Here is a 23,238-nt window from a genome sequence, read left to right as displayed (position 1 = left end):
TAACCTGGCCACGCTTAGACTCGGTTTGTGAAATCAGTCTATGCTTGCCTGGGTTTTTCTTGCCCCACGCGAAAAAGAAAATTAGTTTGCTGAATGTCAACAATGATGCTGCCCGGGTCAACAGGTGGCGAGTAGCGAGCGGTCGCTATCGCAGTTTATACAAAAAAAACTCCGAAAAAGACCAACATCCAGAGCGTCGGAGTAAAAGATACATTTGATGTGTTGTCGCCGTGAGGATATCAAATTATTTCCAGAGCTTACGTGAACAAAGCCAGTGGAGTGGAGAGCAGACGCAGCAAAACAGAAAAAGACGTCCATAGTTTGTAATTCCGAGTCTCCGCCCACTTACCAACAACGCGCCTTGTGATTAGCTGCAACAGGACTCTTTGTGCAGTGATTGGTGAGACGTTGTCAGCCGCGAACCACGGCGCGCTCTCCAACGGTGTTGCATTCACGTACCTCCTCTGCTGCTCGGCAACGGGAGCTCCAAGCGTGGGAAATTACTCAAAACTCAAAACAGTCCAAAATATCGGTTTTTAATCTTTAAAAAAAAAACAAAAAAAAACACAACAGTCTCACAGGTTACACTTCAACCTATATAATGATGTATAAAAAAAATGTAAGAAGAATCTCAAGACAAATCAGACGTTTGATGTATGTTCTTTGGCTGCAGAAGCCTGCTGAGTGCCGACACTGGAGAAAGAGGGTGAAAGTACACCGACTGCATCTCTCAAGAGTGTCTTCAACAAAAAGCAGAATGATCTCCAAAATGAGATAGTAATATATTTACCTCTTGCAATGACTTACAGCATTTTAGTTTTCCAGTGATTGTTTTGTTGACTTGAATTAAAGAAGCAAGTGTTATCAGTAAAGCAGAAGAATACATTTGCAAAATAAACAAAACGCTTACACTGATGAATATGACCCTAAGAAATGAATAAACCTAATCTCGTATGGTAACAATGACCAACAACGGAGAACAACTCATTCTGAAATCCTCCAACAAGCTGCACATCCATCCACTGCAGAACAGTGGATTTTGGGGGGCAAACCCTGAGTGTACAAAGAAGTTTCACGTAAAAGTTTGTTCCAGTAATCCAACTGCAAAAGAATTGAGCGCCTGAGTCAAATTGTCATAATTTACATTATCCATGACTAACTTTGCATAGGCAGCACAAAAACTATTGTGAACTCTTGATGAGAAAACTGGGATTACGATGCCTACAATTTTATTAGTCTCTCCAACAAGCTTTAACTAAATTAGTCATTTTACCCAAGACAAATTGATTTTTTTTTTTTTTTTTTTTTTTTTTTTTTTTTAAACGGACACAAGCCTTATACAGATTCTTTGAAAATAACACTTGTTTTGGTGAGTAGATAATTTACAAAACAACCACTCAAGTGTTTGCTTGTAAACTTTGGGCACCTTAAAAAAAAAAAAAAAAAAGCACCATCTCGTAGTCTCATACAAGGTGAAAAGCCCCAATAATCCGTTTAGAAAGAGATGTAATCCTAACAGGTATGAATTGATATGTTCAAATGAATTAAGTACAGAGAAAATGTGCCAAACTAAACAGCAAATCCAAGCAAGAGAACAAAAAGAAAGGTTAATAATAATAAATGTGGTACACTTCTATATAAAATAAACATTTGCAGCAGCATGTCTCTTTTGTTGAGTTTATCCTCTTCAAATCTGAACTGAGTGGAAAACAAAGGCCCAGTGAAGGCCAGAGGTACTCTCGCCGGGGTGAAGTATGACTGTAAAAGGAAAGACATTTTCATCTCCATGTTTGATAAAGGAAATTAAAACCAAAAAATAGCCGTTTGTTGCATGAAGGAAAACATGACAAACTATTTTACTGAAGCCTCCCCACCACTTCTTTTTCTCTGTGAATAATACCTGACTGACTACATTCTGTCTACAAAGACCATCAGTTACTGGTCTATAAATGAAAAGCATATCTCTGGATTCAAAATCAAGCACATTGAAAGACCACTGAAAGCTCGCATGTGCAGTGTACAGAGAAATATTTCCTTGGATCATCGGGTGTTTCTGTAAACGTTCAAAACAGGGAATTACAATTAGAAGCACAATAATATACGATGATGCGTTGTACACTGACAACTCTTGAGCTTAACCAGTCAACTGTAGTCCAAGAAGCACATGAAAGAAATACATGTGTTTTTATGTTTGACAGTCCCTCAGGATCCCAGTGCAGGTTTTACAGGAAGCTTAACAGGAAAAATACTCCTGATGAAACTCAGCGAAGGTATTTATCAATTAATGCTCTGAATAAAGTGTCCTCACAGCTCGAAACCTTAGTAGATGCTGGTTGGAGTCAATGTGATGAGTCTAGGAAGCAGTCACTCCTTCCCACTCCACCAAGTACTGCACCTTGCCGTCGAGTGTGACCCGTCTGGCCAGGACTTTATATTTTTCTCCACATGCCAGACGCCCTGCTGCTCCGAAGTAGCTGCTGATGGAGCTCTTGAGGTGGGACAGCTGGCTGTTGGGGTCCATGCCGTGAACTATGTCTGACGAGTGAAGGCCCGGGAGGGGGCTCAGCAGCTCTTCGGCTGAGGGGTTGGTGTCGGTGTGGCAGGGAGGGGGGATCTCTGGATTGGGGGGCTGGAGGGCCCGTCGTGGTCGGCCACGTTTTCTCTTTAGAGGTGGAGGGGAGGCGGGCATGATGGAGGCTGTTGATCGTTGCTTGCTGGAGCTGCAGAGGCTGGAGAAGAGAGAAGGATTAAGAAGCGCAGATCAATACAGAAGACATTTGAAGCAAGCCTGTGAGCTAAACGTGAATGCCAGGCACCACAACGGATAATAGCTTGTCATATTGCTAGTTTTTAAACTCTTCAGGCGGAGATCGAACTGGGAGATGAAACACAATCCACTCAATCGGCCAAACAAAGATGATTTAATCAGGAAACGCAAACATGACCACCTATAGGTAGAATACACACTTTATTAGTGCGATGACTTCTTTAATAGTGACATACACAATGTGGCTTTCCCTTGTTGCTATTCTGAGGGTACATGTGATATATTATGTATGAAATTTCTTGACAGATGTCCTTTAAATTCTTCTGGACACAAAATAAATTTCTGACTGTGCTTTGTTCATCTCCTGAATATACAGCCAGCAGAAGATCCACTGAAGTCAAACCCTGGTCTTTTTCTGGCTTGCTGTTTGATCAAGTGTGACATTTTAAAGTGAGCCGATATGGCCACAGCGATAATGTTCCAGCTTCTCATTAAGCGTACCTGGACTGTCTTGAAATGCTAGTTGAGGTAGTTTCTGAGGTGCTCAGGGTTCCTATGGAGTCCACATCTGAAGTCCGCAAGGGCAACAGACACCTCTCACTCCTGGTGTGGTGGCCACAGTCAAATGGAAAGGAGACAAGAGAGGATGCAAACATTATGTACAGGAAAAGAAAGTTTTGACCGTTTTGACCATTATTCAAAAGGAAACGCTTAATAAAATAAAAGCAATGCGATCGATCACAGTACAACAGTCATGACGTGACAACCACATTCAACAGTGTACTTACTTGATAGAGGTCAACTGATCCAATGTACGAGACTCTAGTGGTAGAGGAATTCTCATTTCCTGTCAAAACAAAACAAAATATCAGCAAGTTTGTACTCTGACCCAGGCTCAACATGTACAGTAAGAGAACAGAGTTTTCTCACCAGAGTGGCTGAGCCTCTGCACTGACACCTATACAAAATACCAATGCAAAGTGCACCCACCCCCCTCAAAACTATGTACACTCCTTGGTCACGCCCACTACAACACACACACAGGACAAATCACACACACACACACCTGGGACAAGAGCTCACTGGAGCGTTGTGGTTTAGCCAGAACCTCCAGAGACCGTACTCCTTGCTTCCTGTTTTTCTTCTTTTTCCTCTTCTTCTTCTTCTCCTTCTCTGTGCCATTAGTTAAAGTACTGGGAGCCCTGGAGCAACAACACCAACATTTCAAAACAGTTTCACGTGGTGGCTGTTGTGTGACTGAAAAACGGTTATATTGTTGTTTAAAGCGTGAAGTTAAAACAACTCGGATAAGAGTTGGTTACATTTACATGCTCACTTCTACCAATTCTTAGTATTGATGTTTAAAACTAAATATTACCAGCTTGTGGTAACAGGTGAAACAATCTGATCGTTTGACATGCAAGTTAGTGATGGAATATACGTTTTAACATGGAACATTAAAAACCATCATGATAGCAGGAAGGTCACTTGATTTTAAACCTTGAGTTTGTCTTCAAGAATTCAAAAAACATCGGCACCAATAATCAGTTTTACAATTTAAGAACCAAAACCATGATGCCGGTTTTAGCAGCAACTTCTAATCAAACATCTAAAAACCCCAATGTGTTTATTGGTAGGATGCATGATAAAGAGCTTAAACTCATGCCTCATGCCACCCAGGCCTTTGGTGGGTTTGCATCCTTTGATGGTGATCTCATGTGAAGCTTTCTCCATCATTCTGCCAGCTGGCTCGTCACAGTTGGGGGCAGAAGGAGGGAAACGGATCCTAAGGCCAAACAAGTGTTTCTTTTTCTTCACCTCCTTCCCTGACATGAACCTGAAGAGGAGACAAAAAAGGACAATATTTGGTCTTTCCAGATTTTTCATTACATCCACTTCAAAGCGCCGTCTGTGAACCGTAACTCATCTCACTTCTCACATCATGAATATGAACACAGTACTTACATGCAGCTATTGTTGTTTAGGGCCTCCAAAACGCTTTTGTATCGTTCTGATCTTGGCGTCATGGCGAGCTAAAGATGCATGGATCGAAAAGACGAGATATTAAATATTGCCAAAAACGCTTTTAAGATAGTTTCCTCGTCACGGCAGTTTTGAGTTTAGGAATAATCAACTCTTTAAGATAGACAAACACTAAGATTATCTGGCTACTATTCAATTGGAGTCGTTTACAGATTTAAGCCATGAAGAGATATGTAAAACACCAACTTGTACCTGACAATCTGTGCCGATACAATATAAAATGGATTATAGAGTAAAAGTATCTTTGTTTAAAAATGTATGCCACCTCAAGGTTTACAGATAGTGCACTGCATGAAATGCATCCTTACATCTCCCAGCTGCAGAAGCTCCCAGTTGTCATTAATGTAAGCCATCAGGTCCATCTCTGAATCAAAGTACTTCTTTTTGTGAATGACACTCAGGTTATAGAGGCTCAGGTGTGTGACGTCCTTCCTGAAACAATTTCATAAAAGACGTTTTCTCAAGACTTGTTCAGAAAGGAAAATAGGCTTTAGGGATGAACAGTGTTTATAGTGGTGCGGCCAAATCAGGTCATTCATCTCCAAAAAACGTTAATCTCATGCTCGTGTATTCTATATTAGATGATTTCTAACAATGGATCAAAGTTTAACATGCATTTTCACTCACCAGCAGAGAGGCAGTCTGCTGATGTACTCCGGTCCACAGTTACAAACTGAACAAACAAACACATAAAACCTGGAAAGGAAAAAAAAATATCTATATACATCAGCTGGTGCTTTTATACAACAAAATGATGCACATGAGCAATACAGTAAACCATCACAAGCAAAGTATTATTCCCAATGCTAAATTTAAAGCATTTAACAGAAATATCAACTACTGTTACATCCATCTACTGTAATGTACAAATCTTATTTGAAGCACAGATTGTACAATGGCACTATAGAGTGACTCTTAAAGTAATGTCCCCCCCCCCCCCCAAAAAAAAATAAAAGAGTCAGAGTTAGTCTGAAGGTTGCAAAAATAATCCTGCAAACGCTTTTATTGCCACCGTTCTTGTGTATTCATGTATTTGAGCAAGCCTCCAAAACTCCGTTTAAGAATGCTCACGTCCACAGCACATTCTGCCACAGTGGGAGGAGCGTCAGGGTCGTCTTTACATGACCTCCAGCTCATGTGTTCACATTGTTCACGCTCATTGTGTTTAGTTTAGAAGTCAGCAGAGTTGTACCTATCTCCAAAGAGCATGGGCATTTGTAGGCAGTGCAGACAAGCTTCATGGAACCACTGCTGACACCGGTTACACTGCATCATCTTCAGGTACCAACTAGAGGCAAATAGATGGTGACGGATTAGCTCAGCCATGAGAGGATTCTTTTCTTGAACCACAGTTGCTGCATGTACAGTGTTACTCACTCGCCAGGACCACCACAGTAGCAGTAGCACTGCTGCATATTAGTCTTGTGGCCCTGATCCCACACCAGTTCCTCCAGGTTGTAGGGGAACGACAGATGGTAATCTGTGTGCTGCTCATCCTGCTCTTGCTTCAGAAAGGCTTTAGCAGATGCTCCCCTTCTGTGTGCACTCCCCCTCTGTAAACACCAGACACACAATGTTATGCTTTTCAAAAAACACAAACGTTAATGATTTGTCGTGTCAGTTTTCCGTAATTTAATTTAATAACTATATTCAAAGCAAATAAATGGCCATTTAAGCCAGGTGTCTCAAAGCGTGTAAACATAAGCCCCCAGTAAAGAGCTTAAAGCAGACTGTGCCCCCCCAGTACAAGCTCCATAGACAAAAATAACATTTCTTGTGCGAGTTAGATGCTTTTAATTTTAAACTTCTTCCTTTTCACAAAACTTCAATATTACAGCATATTGCACAAGTTGTTTAATTTGTCTTCAATAAACTTGCCACCAATTGTAATAGTTTAACCCTACATTTATTATAGTGAATAAAATTAATTTATATAGCAGTTTTCACAGATTAAAACTCAAATTCTTCATAATAAGAAGAATTAAAGACAAGACAATGTAAAAAATAAGTTCATTAAAACTCCTCTGTATAAAAGTACCTCCACTGCTTTTTAAAAGAGTTTGTGCAGTCTGTGTCGGTCTATTTTTAATCGGAATTAAATGAAAACAAACCCGGTAGGGATAAAGGCGAAGCCCAGCATTTCCCCTGATGCTGCAACCGAGGTAATCTTATCACAAGTTTGAACACAGTCTGAAACAAAACACTGATTCATGCTCAGAACAGAAGATGTACCTTGGATATGGGCGGGAGCTCACATTCCGAGCAAAGCCACTTGTCATCAGAGTCAATAACGGCAGCGTCGATGATGGGAGTGTGACACAGCTGATGGTAGCCTGAATGATGATGAACACATTTACACACAAAGTTCATTTATAATAGAACATAAAATAAGTTTTGCGTTATGAGAGTCTGAGTCCTTCAACCATACCCTGTCCACACTTGTCACAGATGACGATCTCATTGGGTTCCTCTGAAGTTTCATCCTGACATATGGAGCACACGATGTCATCCTCATCTTCGTCCTCATCATCCTCATCCCCTAAGAAGAAAAAAAAACATTCAGTCAAACAGCGAACCTCATGAAAGAACAAACACTCATCAATCACCAGAATCTATAGATTTATAAAATATATCGGAAGATATATCACCAGCAAGTGTAAAGTCATATCCAGTAGCAAGCGATTAGTGTGGAATATATCACAATTCACACCTTTTTTTCCCCCCCCTGAAGAAATGCAGTTCATATTTGCATTTTAACTGATAGCTCTTAAAGAAAATGAACTCCAGCCTCTGGGAGTATCTTGTCCAGTCCAGTCATGTTTACAAGTCAACGGTGCACTGCTACTGTACTGATACCTCGAGCAGTTAACTGTCAGCGTCAAGGACAAAGAGATAACAGAGGACCGGGTACGGGGTATGAGCAGCATGACACCAATTTAACAATACATAAAACATCAAAAGTTAAAAAAACAAAACAAACTTTAAACTGAAGACCCTCAATAAAAACTTAATAACACACTGCAGGTGTGTATTTCCAGATTTCAAGCAAGTTGTATTTTAAGGGAATGCATTAGAGGTGCCTTAAAGAACGTACCTGTTTGAATGTCTTTCCAAAGAACCCAAGACTTTGACCGATCCTCAAAAACAACAAAACATCGCTGCTTCTCCCGATCTATCTGGAAAATAACAAAATATGTAGTTGTTTAAAAACACAGCATTGGATGTGTGCATAGTGACCGCAGAGCTTCAGGAAGAAGATAATGTTGGCATTAAAGACAACTACTACAATTAAGACAGAAGTACAGAGGTTGCACATAATATTTAACTTAATGAAACTCGGCTTCAATCAATACCAGTAAAATAGTGCAGTCAATTATTATACATCTACAGCGACAAATTGTATGATTTATTTTTTTTTATATTAATATGGAACCATAAAGTACAACTCAGTTGTTGACGAGGAAAAAGAGGATAACCTGAATCAATAAAGCCAAATAAGAATTGATAAAAAGTGATAAAAACGGGTTAATCCCCCACACTAACCTTTGTGATTGTACCCAAGTAGAACAAGCCATCTGACCACCTGGCCAAGACGTCCTGTCCCTCGGCAAACCTGTCCGCCGTGTCCTCGCCATAGTCTCCCCGAGCAGAGAGGCTGGTGGGAGACAGGGACGCATCCTGCTGCCTCCGCTGGGGGTGACCTCTGAGATGGACGGACAGGTGATCCACGACCCCGGAGTCTCTGGAAAAAAACAGATACTGGCATTTACTGTCATGAACAAAATAGATTGGGTTATTTTTTTTTTCACGTCACTGTCCACATTTCCTCATCTCTCTGCCCCTATGCACATGACTCATTAGAGCTTCCTCCTCCAATCTGGTTGTTTGCAAATATTTGTTCAAGTTTGAGATGCAGTTTGTCAACTGTGCTCACAAACTCTGCAGGTCAGTGTGTGATTTGTGTGTACGCTGGAATATCGACCACTCCGGTTCACGCACATGACCCATTCAAGGTTACAGGGTCCTCTCCACAGAAAGCGGTGTAAACAATGTTTCCATGCTGGAACGGCTCACAAACTAGCTGCATCATATAGAATACTAAAATTCTGTTTGCATGACTGACATGGAGGACTACTCCGTGTATTAGGAGGGATTATTATGAAATCAACCATCAAATCAGGAAGTATTTCAAACAAAGACTAAAAAGTGAACGCAGACATGTGGCGCTTTTTCTTCTTCTGTGCAGACCGTGGCTAATTTTGTAAGTGGTGCACTGATGTTTTGATTATTTTACTTTGATGACATCATCTTAGTATCACTTCTGAAATTACTTTGAATAGCTGCAGACTTGTGAGCTTTTTATTTGGAAGGGAAAAAAAGTTAATGACTGGGCAATTAAACATGTTTTAAAAGATTGGCCTGAGAGGCAGCCAAAAGACACTGAGGGTGGAGTTGGCTGTTCCCTTCTACTGGGGTCACCACAGGAAGTCATTGCAACTTTCACTATACAATCGGATGGATTTAAACTATAACTGCATTTGCACCCTGGTCTCGAAGACTCAAGGTTTATCTCCACGTGCCACCAAGCAGGGTCTTATGAAGACTAAAGAAATTGTGAAAATCTGCCAAATGCGCAGACATGTATGGATCAAGTATTACCCACATTTCTAAAATAAAAAAATAAAAAAAAGCCTGCACTCAGACAGCAAGACATTGATTTATGAGCAGTGGATAGAATTTTTATTTTATTATTCCACTATGATAGAGCAAAGTGGTAAACACGGTATAAAAAAAACCGGGCAGAATGAAAACTTTGATAATATTTTTCATGGCAAAAGTATGTGTGCGGACATCCCCGCCAATGGAAAAACTAGCACATGAAGGCATGAGAGTGTATTTTTGTATACGTGTGGTCCTAATGAGGAATCTGTACAAAAGAAACATTGGAAACAAAGAGTGGAAGCTGCCGTTTCCCCTCCAGTTCCTCCACACAACAGGTGATTATCCTCATAATTAGTGCTAATTGGTAATTAACCACACATGCAGCCACTCGGCCAAAGCTTGACCAACAGCATAATCAGTGAGCGCTGATTTTTTTTTATGCAAATGTGGGGAGAAAATGAGTGTAACGTTTAGCTGAAACCAATTCAAGTACTGTATATGCGTAATTTTCGGGGTCCCTTTGTTCAGATAAGGAAGCGAAGCGGTCACAAGCAGCCCTTTGCAGAGGCGAAAGGGGCATTTTGGGGGGCAACACCGCATGCTAAAGTTGACTTGTCGGTGGACTACCGGAGCGGGCCAGACCGGGCCGGTAGCGGCTATAGTCCCGGTGCGGAGGAGCCGCACAGCCGGCCGGGTCGCTGACCGTCGGACCCGTCCTACATACCACCCCCCCACCCCGACGGAGGAAAACATGACAACAATACCTCATTCGGTCTCCTCCGCGTCTTCAGCCCACTGGGGGACGATATATATATATAAAAAAAAAACAACAACAACAACACACAAACGCCCGTGTGACCCCGCCGCTCCGGCCGCGGGACCTATCCTCGGAGAGCGGGCGTGAAAGTTGCGGGACTGCTGCTTTCTTCAGAAAATAACAAACGGCTCATTTTCCCCCAGCACGTTCGCCATTTTGGTTTCCCGCTGATGAGGGGAGTGCATTATGGGAAGGAGCTGCTGCTGCCGCTGCTGCGGGTTCACCTCGCTTTTTTTGCTTTTTTTTTTTTTTTTTTTTACAACATTTGAAATTGTAGGCAGGGCATTCACTCTGCACAAGCATATCCGCCCATTTAAAGCACCATTAAGTGTCTTTATTTTTGGTCTTACTGCGTTTTTCAACCCAAGTCTTCGCTCGCACGGTTGCTGCGGATTAAAGCCAGTCTAATTAGATCAAATGAGAGTTTCCTGAAACATAAATACATATTCAAACTGTCGCCACTTGTGTGTAAGATGTTGTATAACTACAAAAAAAGAACATATTGCAATTGTTGGCCATGTCAGAAATACAACACATTGTGATTTTTCACACTATAAATTTATAAAATAGGACTATCATGCATTCTTCTTTCACAAAGGTTTAATTATGTTCCAAATCATGACAAAGCGTCTGTTTTTTGTTTTTTGTTTGCTCCAAAGACACATTAGTTTAGCATCTATAGTCAAAAATAAATAGATATAGAGATGCCCAATTTGCATCTGTCCTTGTGGACTCTTCTGTGCAGAGATCTGTTCTTCACATGCACGTGTAGGCTTCCCCCAACAGTCCAGAAACATGCATTTAAAACGAACGCTGAGTCCTCACCATCACAAAGATGAGCACATTACATCTGTGCTTAAATCCCTGCCCTGCTTACCTGTGTGGCAAAGGATCGATTTCAAAATCTTACTTGTCAATAACAATTTGCATCGTCTTGGGCCTAAATTTATCAGATTTATAACATTAAATATCCAGAAGAGGTTCAGTGTTTCCAGAATCAGAAGCAAGCAAAGCAAAGCAAGTTTTTAGTCACTACACTCCTCACCTGTTGAACAAACGTCCTGAACACCTAACAACTCCTGACACACTCACTTCTTTTCGAACAGGTATTAAAACACAATTATTTGCTCAGGCTGCTAGTGTTGTTGTTTATTCCAAACAAACAATAGGGGTAAAACTTACAAACTGTGGCCATTGGTTGTACAAGCAGCACAACAAGAAATTTCCAACTGCATGGTTAGAATATTGTCTCTGTCAACTGCACTGTTGTCTACTGCAAAATATTAGAAAAAAACAGATTATGCATTGGTAAACACGCCTTATATTTATTGACAAAACAATGGGCGTGTTTCAGCATTAATGCTGCTGTTTAAACTGAACCCTATTTGGGGTTTTTTAAGCAGAATTGTTTTAATCTATTACATTAAAAAAATAAGACTTCTTCTCGTGCACTTTACTTACAAAAAGGAATGAGCAACATTTTAAATCACCGTTTTATTATTTAAAATGATTTCATTTGCAATCTTCCGGGAACAATTATGACCTGACACCACGAGATGGTGCAATGAGACAATATTTGGATGTTTTCCTCAGTAAACGTTGACGCGGATTAGTTTATGACAACCAAGCAAACATAAAAATAGCATCGTGTGAAATGTTTGTTTTTGTGGTTAAAAATGATATACAATTGAATATTTCCACCAAGGTTCCCCAGAGACGAAATGTGGAGGCTGATTTCAGAGAGTCTATTGAGAATGAAAAGTGGGATGGAATATATATTCCTCATGTTGTGTATTTGCCAACAGGGTTAAAGCGTTACACTTTATGGTCATGGAGACTCCATGTTTGGCCCACCGAATGGCCACATCGTTAATCCTACAATTTCAAAATATCATAATCAAAAAACCATAATACCATGTCAAAGAATTAAAACTTTTTTTTTTTACTGCAGCTTTGACTGTGTTTTAATTTTTTTTCAATTCTCTGAAGTTGCATTACATGTTTCTTTTAAGTGCAAAGAAAAATGTTCTTTTAAGGAGGTTTCAGACATTCACCCCATCATACTATATTGAATCTGAAGCGCAATGGAAGTCATGCCTTTAAGCTCAGCTTCTGGCTGAAGGACCAGACATTTAAGTTTTCTGAACTATATTAAAAATTATCATAAGAAGACCCTTACATATCAGTCCAAATCAAACTGGACTGATATGTGTTTTTCCAATAGGCCTCTCATCTTTGTTCATGATATACATCAGAACTGTAACTGAGTGAAGCTTCACGTTTTTGTTGTTCTGTTTAAAAAAAACCAAAAAAACCAAAAAAAATCAAACATGAATAATGTTTTCTATTACCGTAGTCCGAGAAGTTAAAAATGGATGTGACTTCTTTTTCCTTAAGTTTGTATTCTTATGACTAATTCAATAAAGACACAGACAGGAGCAGTGTCAGAAAACTATTGAACTTATATTTAAGTATGTATCACAGAATTGAATGACTGTAATCTGTGGAGTAATGGTCATTTTACTGAAAACAGTTGAACAAGCTCATAACTTCCTAAACAATTGGAGTTGGAAGTTATTGTGTTTACATTGACCACTACTTTACCACAGCATCATTTCAATAGCATGTCCTTAAAACGAGGTTAATCAAAGAAAAACCTTTGCAGCTGGAGGTATTGCACGTGTCTGCTGGAATTTCACACATTCAAGTGAAATACTTCACTTCTGTTTTCCACAATATATATATTCTAATTTTCTTTTCACCCCTTCTCCATGGACAGCAATAAGTTTACTAACTTGCATGTATACATTTATTCCCAAGTACTGTAATCCAGCAGTTCAGGTCCAGTGTCTGGAAAGTTCCCTTGTCCACACATACATACTCTTCCAATAAGGTGCAATAGCTCTCCTACCCTGTAGTCCAAAGTCCAGAACTTTATAGAGTTATGTGAAAAGTTTTTGGAGTATGTTGCAAGCACACATAGTTTAGCATGTAGGTTTTTATAGCATGAAACATGCCTGACAAACATTGTATAACATTATTTCCCAAAATGTTGGACTCTTATCACATTCCAATGAAGTACCCTCCTCCTTTACACATTTATTGCATACATCCGGGATGTTGGCAGACACATGGTGGAGTTCAACAGGAGTCATGTGCATTCTTATCAACCTTTTGTCCTCCATTAAACGAGACCTTGTGTTTATTGTCTGTTTTTGTTCCTTTAGAAATTACTTATTTATTGGGTGACTTTATTAGGTTTATTCTGGGGGGGGGGGGGGGGGGATAGGACACTGGTTTATACTGTATGCAGTAATACTTGACATGTCATCCATTCACATTTTCACCCATTACAGTAAATGGGTATTGAATAATTCCACTCCTGTATTTTGTGCTGGTTTTTTGCTTGCAGGGAATCAATGACCGGAAGTTGTATTAACACGTCGCTTCGCACCAAGTGACTTTTATTGTGGCAGGTGTTGTTCGACATCCTGATTGTCAACTTGACCGGGTTATTATCATTTGGTTAAAAGATCATCAATTAAAATATGCCCGTGTCTCTCTGCTGGGCGTTCACACCGGTGAAACAGCGTGTTTAAAAGTAATCACGGTCTTGTGTCTGAAAACTTAAAAAAAAAAAAAACAAAAGGGGGGGGGGGAAACGCGTGACTAGCAGAGGGACACGCTGCGCATGCGCTTTCAACCTCCGATGTTTCTTTTTTTTTTTTTTTCCCTCAGCTTGAGGTATGTGTCGCTTTGCTTGGAAATCAGCAGCTGCTGCACGGAGCGAGGGGGCCGGCTGAGAGCCATCATATCGCAGCGACTCGCACACACGAGACCCCGCCGACGGGACTCGCAGTGCATCTTCAGGCGGGTCGAGATCCGGAAGCACGCGGCGGTTCTGTATCTGCGGTTCGGCGCGGTGCCGGTGTCGGTGTGGAGGACCGCTCTCTCCCTCTCCGCCGCGCTGCGTGCGTTTGAATGATCCTCCGCAGCCAGGTCCGCCGCGCATTGAGATGATCTATTTTTGTGATGGCGAAGGCTCTGTTTCCACGGGCCTGGGTGAAAAAGTCCTTCTACTTCCAGGTAGAATTCCATCTCCTATTGTCACACGTTGTGTGGAGCAGATTGCAGCGATGTGGCAGATTAAATGCACGTATATGTTGATGTGTGTGTGTGTGTGTGTGTGTGTGTGTGTGTGTGTGTGTGTGTGTGTGTGTGTGTGTGTGTGTGTGTGTGTGTGTGTGTGTGTGTGTGTGTGTGTGTGTGTGTGTGTGTGTGTGTGTGTGTGTGTGTTTGTAATGGGGTGGTCGACGTGGTGTCACATCAGACTCACAGCTGGCAGCAGACATGTCCCTCCTCGGAGCTCCTCTGGTGGCTCAATCCCCCTTTTTAAATACCTGATGAATGCTTTTCAACCCATGGCATTGGCCCAGATTGCTCTATGCAGGCCTACCGGAGAAACTGGTAATACATGACAGGTCTTTAAGAACGAGTCTGTTTTTTTTTTTTTTTTTTTTTTTTTTAATCATTTCATCTCTCTTCTGTCAAACTATTGCCCTCTAGCATTTGACTTTCTCATAAAAGATGACAAAGCTGTGGCCCACTGTTGTTTCGTTACCCCTAACAGTGGCAGAGCAGTAATCCCTGAGGCTGTATAATAATAATAATAATAAGGGCTGAAACCTCTTTTTTATGGGGTACCATTTGTCTACTGCCAGCAACTTCCACTGCCAGCAAAGGGGAATGCAGGATTGTATTTCTTCATATGTTCCCACAGTGGTTGGTGTATTTCTTTTCTGGATATAAGCTTGTCACGCTGTATGTCTGAACTCCTCTGAAAGCTGAAACAAGGAACCCAGGAGGTGGATGCTTCTTCAACCTTGGCCTTGTGGGAGGATTAATTAAACTAAGACTGGTCACAGTTGTGTCGTGCCACACTCCTGCACATACTTCTCTTTTAGAGTCATACCAGATTCAGAAATTGGTTTGTTTTGAGTTGAAAGACGTCTTTGGGTGCTTCTGAATATCTTATAGGTTTAGTTCCATTTCTATTTAAGCACAGGGGTTTACAGGTCAGTAAAAGAAAGGTTTGGAATTATAATTAAGCAGTGCCATGCTTTTTGTAGAGTTATTATAAAAGGCTTGCACATCCTCATAATGGCACCTGGCTCACCACGTCTGGAACTGTGTAGGACTAAAATGTTGAGATGTTTCCACCATATTTGAGAGGATTAGAGGATCTAAGTTATCCAGATCACTGCACGCTCCAGCCATACCTATTGGACAATTCTAATCAAATGGTAGAAATGGCTTTAGAGTGTTCATGCATGATGGAAACACCCATGTTAAGAAAGCCACATGATCGCCGGGCAATTTATGAATCTAATTGCACAGTATTACTCTGCAATGTCATCAACTGTTGTATTCATAGCAGGCTCGGTTACTAAGGTCTCAGTTTGCGTGGTCTGCGACGGCTCTGTCCTCAGGAATCCTGTCGGCTTTACGAGACACCGTAGACGGCGTGAAGATGAGCTACTGCAGGTCTTTTGTCATGAAGACCGTGATGCCTCACGAGGGTTGGTGCTGGGTTAATGAATCATACTGGTGACAGGCGTAACCCTACAGTTTGAGCAATCACATCTGACATTTTTTTCCTGTCTGCACTCTTCATCACCAGCCTCTCGATGTGTCAGTATCATGCAGCTTCAACTGTTTTGTACTGTTTTATATCGTGAAGACGGTTGACTCCTTCTGCTTTTACATTTTCAACTTATGTGTACTTAACTCCTGGGCTATTGCATGCAGTGGTACTTTTTTATTATCAATCAACTGTTTATAGTATCACCTTGTAAACTACAACTCAGAATTCAGCCAATTTATAGTTTCCTATGCACGACCAATCAAGCAAAAAAACACTTTCATTGTCAAAACAGACACCCCATGCGAGTCTCCTAAGAGAAGACATTCTCAGAGCAGGGAGATTATTGCAGGACTAAGCTCCTCGCTGCTCAGGTTTCACTTCTTTAACTTGGAGGCAGCGTCATGTGCCGAGACACATGCACACATGATTCACCGCCGCTCGCCTGTTACTGCCACCGTATTGTCTGTCATTTACACACACGTAGGCCTACAAACATACTGAGTTCTGATGTGACACTGGGGGTGCTCACTATCTGTTTTCTTCGTCTTTTGGAGACTCGTGTTATGTAAAAGCCTGACAGCTTTGCAAAGAACAACACAACGCTGCTTCTGAGGCTCCAATAAACCTGCTGTGGTCAATAGGCAATTTGGTGAAATGCCCCCGAAAAGACAGAGGCAGGAAATTTATTGTTTTCCTATATCCTGCCTGTGTTTCTGCAGTGTTTCACCTCCTTTCATTCACTGAACTTGTGTGCTCTAAATCTATACAGCGTGAACTTCCAGCTGTAATTTTGACTGCGACTCCCGTGGATTACATTCTGCAGTTTGTGCGGAGCCGACGCAGAGTGGGCTTATGTCCTGTTTACACACTACAGTAATCGCAGCACATCAAAGATTGAAAAAAAGAAAAAGGAAAAAAAACAAAAAAAAAGACTTGATTCCTCCCACACTGGCTGCATATTTTGTTAGGATTTGGAAGCAGTGCTGAGGCTGAATGAACGACGCTGCCAAGATACACACGACATGAGCAGTCCCTGCCTTGAGATCAAAGTGAGACGCCAAATGATTTTATCCTCCCAAGTAAAAGTGGGAGTCCTCAGAGAAAATCTAACTGCAGTTTTGTTTTAGTAAAAGTTGAGTGTTGTGGCTGGCACAGGCAGTTTGACCTAAATTCTTTTCATTGCTTTACTTGACTTTCCAAAAATTTGTTTTACTTCTCCGCTAGGTTTGTTTTTCACTTGCTGCGTACACTACTGAAAAGATCATTTAATCATGTTCTCAATAAATAAATTAATTAATTTAAAAAAAAATCAGATCTTCTATTTGATAGTTTAACAAAAGAGGAACAATTTAATCTGCTGTCCAGCAGCAAATTCCTGATTATTGGATGGTAAGACATTACAACAGTTTTCTGTACCTCTACTCTGTAGAGAGCACTTTTTGCTTTTTAGTAATGTGGTCATTTGTGAGTAAATTTCCAATAAATCCACCCCGGTCCTATCTGGGTTTATTCCATTTTTCTGGGCCGTGGTCTGCAGGAGCTAACTATTTCCCCAGATGACCATGGATGAAATAGGGTTCAACCTGCAGTGGTCATCGATTTTGTCACACGGCTCCTCCAGAGACGCCTCCACATACAGGCAATTTAGACAAAATACAAGTATGCACTAGAAGAACACGCAACCTCCACACCAAAAAGGCCCTGCTGGCCTCGAACCGTGGACAGCCTCGCTATTTGTCCAGAATACTAACTACACCACCATAAATCTTAATCACTCTGCTGACACCTTCACTCTGAATGTGCTACTCACATAGTGAAACACTGAGACGGCGTCCTCATTCTGGTCCTCTCCATTCTTTACTGTCTCCACTGTTTTTTCCTTTTATAGCCATTGTAAAGTCGCTTTTAGCACTTTGTTTTCTGAGGTACAACAGGCACATGTGGAGCCGGGGTGTTATTCAAGCGCCTTTTCCTGCGGATTGATACTTTTGCTTCTTTTTTTCCTAAATGTGCACTTAGTAGACATAATGCTGACACAAGAGGTAAATGATATTATTAGTTGTATATGGAATGCATTTACCTTATCTAATATATAGTTTGGGGAAAGAAATGGCAAAAAAAAAAAAAAAAAGTTTAATGCATATCTGAAAGAAATGCAATATCTCATCTTGCAGTATCAACAAGGGGGCGCTCCTGAATGGTTCCAGACTTTCTCTGCAGCAGTGCACAATACTCCCATTTATATAGATGATGTCATTAAGTACTATCTTGACTAACTTGGTGGCGTCTGTTTGGAAGAGACGGAAGAATTTGAGCCAGTTTACATCCACATGAAACTCTCTGACTGGTTCAGTGTTTTTGGACAGAACTCCAGTCTCCAAATGTATTTAGAGGAAATGATGCAGTTTTGGGTGCAAAGAGTGACGGCGCCAAACCCCCGTGGTCATTCAGTGTCCAATAAGAATGATCTTACTCTACAACATTTTGTCACTATTGCCTGACACAGTTGGACAGTATGGGACATTAAGTCCTATGTTTATCATTGTTTTTTTTAATTGTCAAAAGCTTGTTCTTTTGTTTTTTTGGCCAGAGCTCCTGCTCACTTTGACATGATGTATTTTATCTTCATTGCTCAATACTGCAATAGTTCCCAAGCAGTTACTCAGGTTGGTGGACTTATTGTACAAAATTTGCATGTTCTCTCTTTGCATGTATGCAAAGAGAGAACATGCAAACTGTGCATGCTACTTGAAGTAATTCACTCAAGTAAATGCTCAAAATTAAAGGCGTTTAAAAGTTTGACCCAACTAAATGTCTTGAGTGAGTGGATGAGAAGATTTAGTCATTAAATTAAGAGGAACTGACAGTGAAACCAAGCTTTCTCTTTGAGGTTAAGGTTTGAGTTATTGTATCACTGCATTCTTGTGTTTTATCAAATCTGAAAATAAGTCAGACTTCCCTCACTGCACAGTGTTTCAGAGCGGATTTCTATTCAGCTCGGTACTGTGAGACATGTGACGTGTGCATCCTGTGACTCAAGACAGTAATTGGATTTTTTTATTTTTTTTTAAGCATCCACAAAGTGGCATGTCGCACAGAAATAACTTGTCTTCTCCCTCCAAAACATTTCTTTTCAGTCTAATGAGCTATTGTTGCACATTGCAGCTTCACTGACAGCGTCTGCAATGTCATGGGACACCCCCATGATGTTACCATGGTAACCCCCATTATGTGATTGGGGTTGATTATCTTACTTGGCTCAACATGGAGAGACTGACTGCAGTTGCCTTCTTTAAATTTTTTTTTAATAAAACATGATCAGCATGCAAAGAAACGTTGTTTTTTTAACAAAAACAACTGACTGCGTTTTACATTATTCATTTATTTATTTTTTTGTTTGATGACCTTGATATATGTTTGTTTGTTTCTGCTCTGCCACAACAGGCCCGCATCTCCTTTGTGCGGGTGAAGTACCTGTTCCTGACATGGCTGACGGTGCTTGTGGGGAGCTGGGTGCTCTACGTGCAGTACTCCACCTACACAGAGCTGTGCAGAGGACATGAGTGCAAGAACGCCATTGTGAGTGACGGCAATGTCGAGTTAATTACATTCCCGTTGGGGGGGGGGGGGGGGGGGGGGAATGGCACATGTCGACTTCATGACACAATCAGATTTCTGGATTGCAGCTACATGTCGCCACGTATTTGAGAATCTCCCTGAGAAGTAATTGTCCTTGTCTTTCCGAAAGTGCGATAAATACAGGAAGGGCATCATCGATGGCTCCGCTTGCAGCAGTCTGTGTGACAAGGAAACCCTCTACATGGGAAGGTGTTTGTCTACGCTGCCAAATAACCAGGTAGCAAATGAGACATTGACACACACAAAAAAAAGGCTTCAACAATTCATTAAACTAACTTACTATGATCCCATGTGATTCTGATAATAAAGGTGATTTTATATTGTGTGTACTTAATTTGGTCTTCCTTTGTTTGCAAGGTGTACACGGGAAGCTGGGGAGACCATGACGGGATCATCCGCTGTAAACTGGGGGAGGTAGTACACTATGAGCTGGGCGAGGAACCAGAGCCACGGAGAGAAACTCCCGTGTTCGACAAGCCGACCAGAGGCACGTCCGTCGAGAAGTTCAGAGAGATGGTCTTTAATCACCTCAAGGTAGAGAAACATAAGTTGTGAGCCGCAAAGACATTTAGAAAGAAGTAAGTCTGTCGGGGGCCTGTAACAGCCTCCTCTTTGTCTCTCGCTGTCCACCAGTCCAAACTCGGAGAGCAGGCCAACCTCGCCAGCCTCGTCAGCCAGATCCTTTCGGTCGCCGATGGCAACAGAGACGGGCGGGTGTCGCTGCCAGAAGCCCGCTCCACATGGGCGCTCCTTCAAATGGACGAGGTATCACAAGGAACCGAGTGCCACCATCAAAAATTCATCTGATCACTTTTCTGCGCTGAACGCCAAGTCGGGAGCAAGGCTGCAGATCTTTGTTTGCTTCCTGCGCTTCAGTTAAAGCAAACACATATTTTATACTCATCTGAATGGTTGATCGGTGTACAGTAGTCTGGCTTATCTCTTTTGTATTGTAAAGATCGTTTTGATGGAAATCTGTTTTATAAAGTGTGTTCCTTTTTTTTTTTAGTTTTTGAAGTAAACGGTCAAGTGTTACAAGGTAGTCTGGGAGATTTGACATGTTCTGGTTATATGAGTAAGGGTGGCTGGATGCACTGTGTTATCTTGACTATCTTCTCTGTTCTTTGAGGTGTTGCTGGGCCTGCTGCTCCAGGACCGTGGACACACTCCTCGCCTGCTGGGCTACTGCGGGGACCTGTACATGACGGAGCGTATCCCCTATGGGCCCCTGTACGGTTTATCTCTACCCTGGCCACTCGTGTCCTGGGTACCCAACGGTGTGCAGCGCACAATGGACCAGTGGTTCACCCCCTCCTGGCCCCGCAAAGCCAAGATCTCCATGGGCCTGTTGGAGCTCGTGGAGGACATCTTTCACGGGACGTACGGTAGCTTTCTGATCTGCGACGTGGCCGCGGCACACTTCGGCTACACGGACCGGCACGAGCTCCGCCTGACGAACACCCGGGCGGTGGTTCCCGAGGACGAGTTCAGACGCACCATGCGAGCACTGAAGTGCGAGTCGGACGCCGACTGCGTCTACGGGACGGACTGCCGCACGTCGTGCAACCTGTCGGAGAAGCGCTGCAAGGAGGAGCCGGTTCAGCCCAACCTGGCCAAGGCGTGCAGCACGCTGAAGGACTACCTGCTGCGCGGGGCGCCGTCGGGGATGAGAGAGGAGCTGGAGAGACAGTTGTACGCCTGCATGGCTCTCAAAGGCAATGCCGGACAGATGAACATGGAGCACTCGCTCATCCTCAACAACCTGAAAGCTCTGCTTTGGAGACAGATCTCACACACCAAGGACTCGTGACAAGAAGAGCTTGTCCTTCTGGAATCGTGGCTCTTCAGAAAGGGCCGACTCACACAGAGAAGATGCTGTGATTTAATAGTAGCACATTTATTGAAGTCATTTCGATCAACTTCTGACTCTTGCGAATGGCCAGACCGATGGACCTACCTCCTCTGCTCCAATCTAAATAGCCTGGGACCTGGATAGTTGCTTTGAGTGCTTTCAAAAGACTAAAAGAGAAACCGTTTGTCGCATGTTTCCGTGCATCACACTTTCACACAATAGAAACGCATCACACTGTATCGTGTTGTTCACCATAATGGAATGTTGTGAGTACACTCCTTGGAAAACCGGGTTTACTCGACGGCGTCTCGGACAGTAAAGTGAAGTTTCAGTCAGGTCGGGAAATATGCATGTCGGCCTTAATAGATCCAGAAAAACAAGGATTGCAAGGATAAGCGCTCAAAGTTCCTTTAAGTGGAAATCTGCAGCGTCACACAGACGAACTTCCTCATTTCATGAAGAATCTTGGCGTAGTCAGGGAGTGAATGTTTATACAATCAGTTTGACAACGTGTCAACACCTTGAGAGACAACAAAAAGGACCAAAACCACTTTAGTATTAGTTTGTCTCATCAGCTCTCTTGACAATTTTCGTGAGCAGAATGAGGAGCTGCGCACTGCGCATTTTCTTCAAAGTTGCTCCACATTAGTTTCCAGCAAAGATTACCCAAACGAGCGCAAACAGTGCAACGCTCACTGTTGACACAAGTCAATATTTAAGCTAAACATAAACTACCGGTCCCACGTTGGTCGTGATGAAGGAAGAGGTCACCCGGCGCAGCACGGAGCTAACCGTAATCAGTAATAAGAGTTTAAGCCTTTGCTGTAAAAAGCTAAAGAGAGCCACAAGAATGAAAGAAAAGAAAAAAGAAAGGCACTGCAATATATACAGAATAAAATGTGCATAGATTAGCCTAAAATGTACATTGCTCAATGTACTCGGGCGTTTATGTCGATGAAGCGTTTTTTTGTCTTGTCCAATCTGGCCCCCCCGAGTCTGTTTGTCTGCGACCTCAGTGAAGCGAGGTCCTCCTGCCAGAGGGCAGCACGCTCCAGGAGATCAGCCAACAGTCGTCTGGGTGGATTTTAAAGTGGAACTTGAGAATTACCTTTTGGAATCTATCCCTAAACACAGTATTTAATATCTTCTTTATCGCTCTGTTACAGACATGCTGTACACTCTGTACTAGCCAGATTACTTTTATTTATCAAAGACCAATGGGTGAATGTCTTTTTGAAGCACCAGTGGACAATATTTAACTTTCTCTATATTGACCTCGGTCAGACTTATTTTGAAGGATTGTAAAAGTGAAGGAGTTGTTTTTTTTTGAAGATTCCTTTATATGCTCATCTGAGGACCACAGGATCCGTTTGGTGGCTTTCTCTTTGTAACCCGTCTGTTTGGCAGTACGCTGGGATTATGAACCCGAGGATGAAGTGAAGAATTCATAATCATGCTGTTTCAGTGTATTTCACTACGCTGTACATCTCCGGCAACATCGACAATGCTGAATCAATGATAAAATGAAATATTAGTGAATGTTAGCCGTTTGTATTTCTCACTGCAAAAGCGTTTGTTGTATTGTACTGTATTGCTTTTTTTTTTTTTTTTTTTTTTAAATCAGTGCCATTGAGACCATGCTGAAATCATGTGATGGATGAATGTTTACCATTTACAGTGGTATTGATTAAACTTTAGTGCTCACATTTGATACTGTACTAAAAGATTTCCCACGACCGCACCAGTCTGTTCTGCGATTGAATTCATGGACCCGTTTTACCAACGTCGGTGTGCAGCAGACATGGCCTGTGGAG

At 41.9% G+C, this 23,238-nt stretch overlaps 2 protein-coding genes across 3 annotated transcripts; one reads left to right on the top strand and one right to left on the bottom strand.

Moving 5' to 3' along the window:
- Positions 1 to 520: 520 nt before the first annotated feature.
- On the bottom strand, positions 521 to 10,443 carry mtf2 (metal response element binding transcription factor 2). Of its 2 annotated transcripts, XM_080503845.1 has the most exons (15): positions 10,237 to 10,443; positions 8,354 to 8,552; positions 7,905 to 7,986; positions 7,239 to 7,349; positions 7,043 to 7,143; positions 6,188 to 6,363; positions 6,003 to 6,098; positions 5,438 to 5,506; positions 5,119 to 5,242; positions 4,733 to 4,800; positions 4,434 to 4,604; positions 3,834 to 3,969; positions 3,556 to 3,614; positions 3,269 to 3,370; positions 521 to 2,729 (listed from the first exon to the last, which is right to left on the bottom strand). In XM_080503845.1, exons 1-15 carry the CDS (start codon positions 10,239 to 10,241, stop codon positions 2,354 to 2,356), a joined length of 1,875 nt encoding a protein of 624 aa, XP_080359971.1. In that variant the 5' UTR covers positions 10,242 to 10,443; the 3' UTR covers positions 521 to 2,353. The 2 variants fall into 2 exon arrangements, with proteins under 2 accessions (XP_080359971.1, XP_080359972.1); XM_080503846.1 differs by lacking the exon at positions 5,438 to 5,506.
- Positions 10,444 to 14,185: 3,742 nt separating this feature from the next.
- dipk1aa (divergent protein kinase domain 1Aa) lies at positions 14,186 to 21,706 on the top strand. Its single transcript, XM_080503855.1, has 6 exons — positions 14,186 to 14,375; positions 19,378 to 19,512; positions 19,682 to 19,789; positions 19,930 to 20,106; positions 20,206 to 20,337; positions 20,702 to 21,706. The coding sequence occupies exons 1-6, from the start codon at positions 14,322 to 14,324 to the stop codon at positions 21,380 to 21,382; spliced, it is 1,287 nt and encodes a 428-aa protein (XP_080359981.1). The 5' UTR covers positions 14,186 to 14,321; the 3' UTR covers positions 21,383 to 21,706.
- Positions 21,707 to 23,238: the final 1,532 nt, after the last annotated feature.

Source organism: Blennius ocellaris (genome assembly GCF_963422515.1).
Source record: "Blennius ocellaris genome assembly, chromosome: 10".
NCBI lineage: Eukaryota > Metazoa > Chordata > Actinopteri > Blenniiformes > Blenniidae > Blennius > Blennius ocellaris.
Note: the sequence above shows the minus strand (reverse complement) of the source record. Positions and strands in the feature narration are given on the sequence as shown.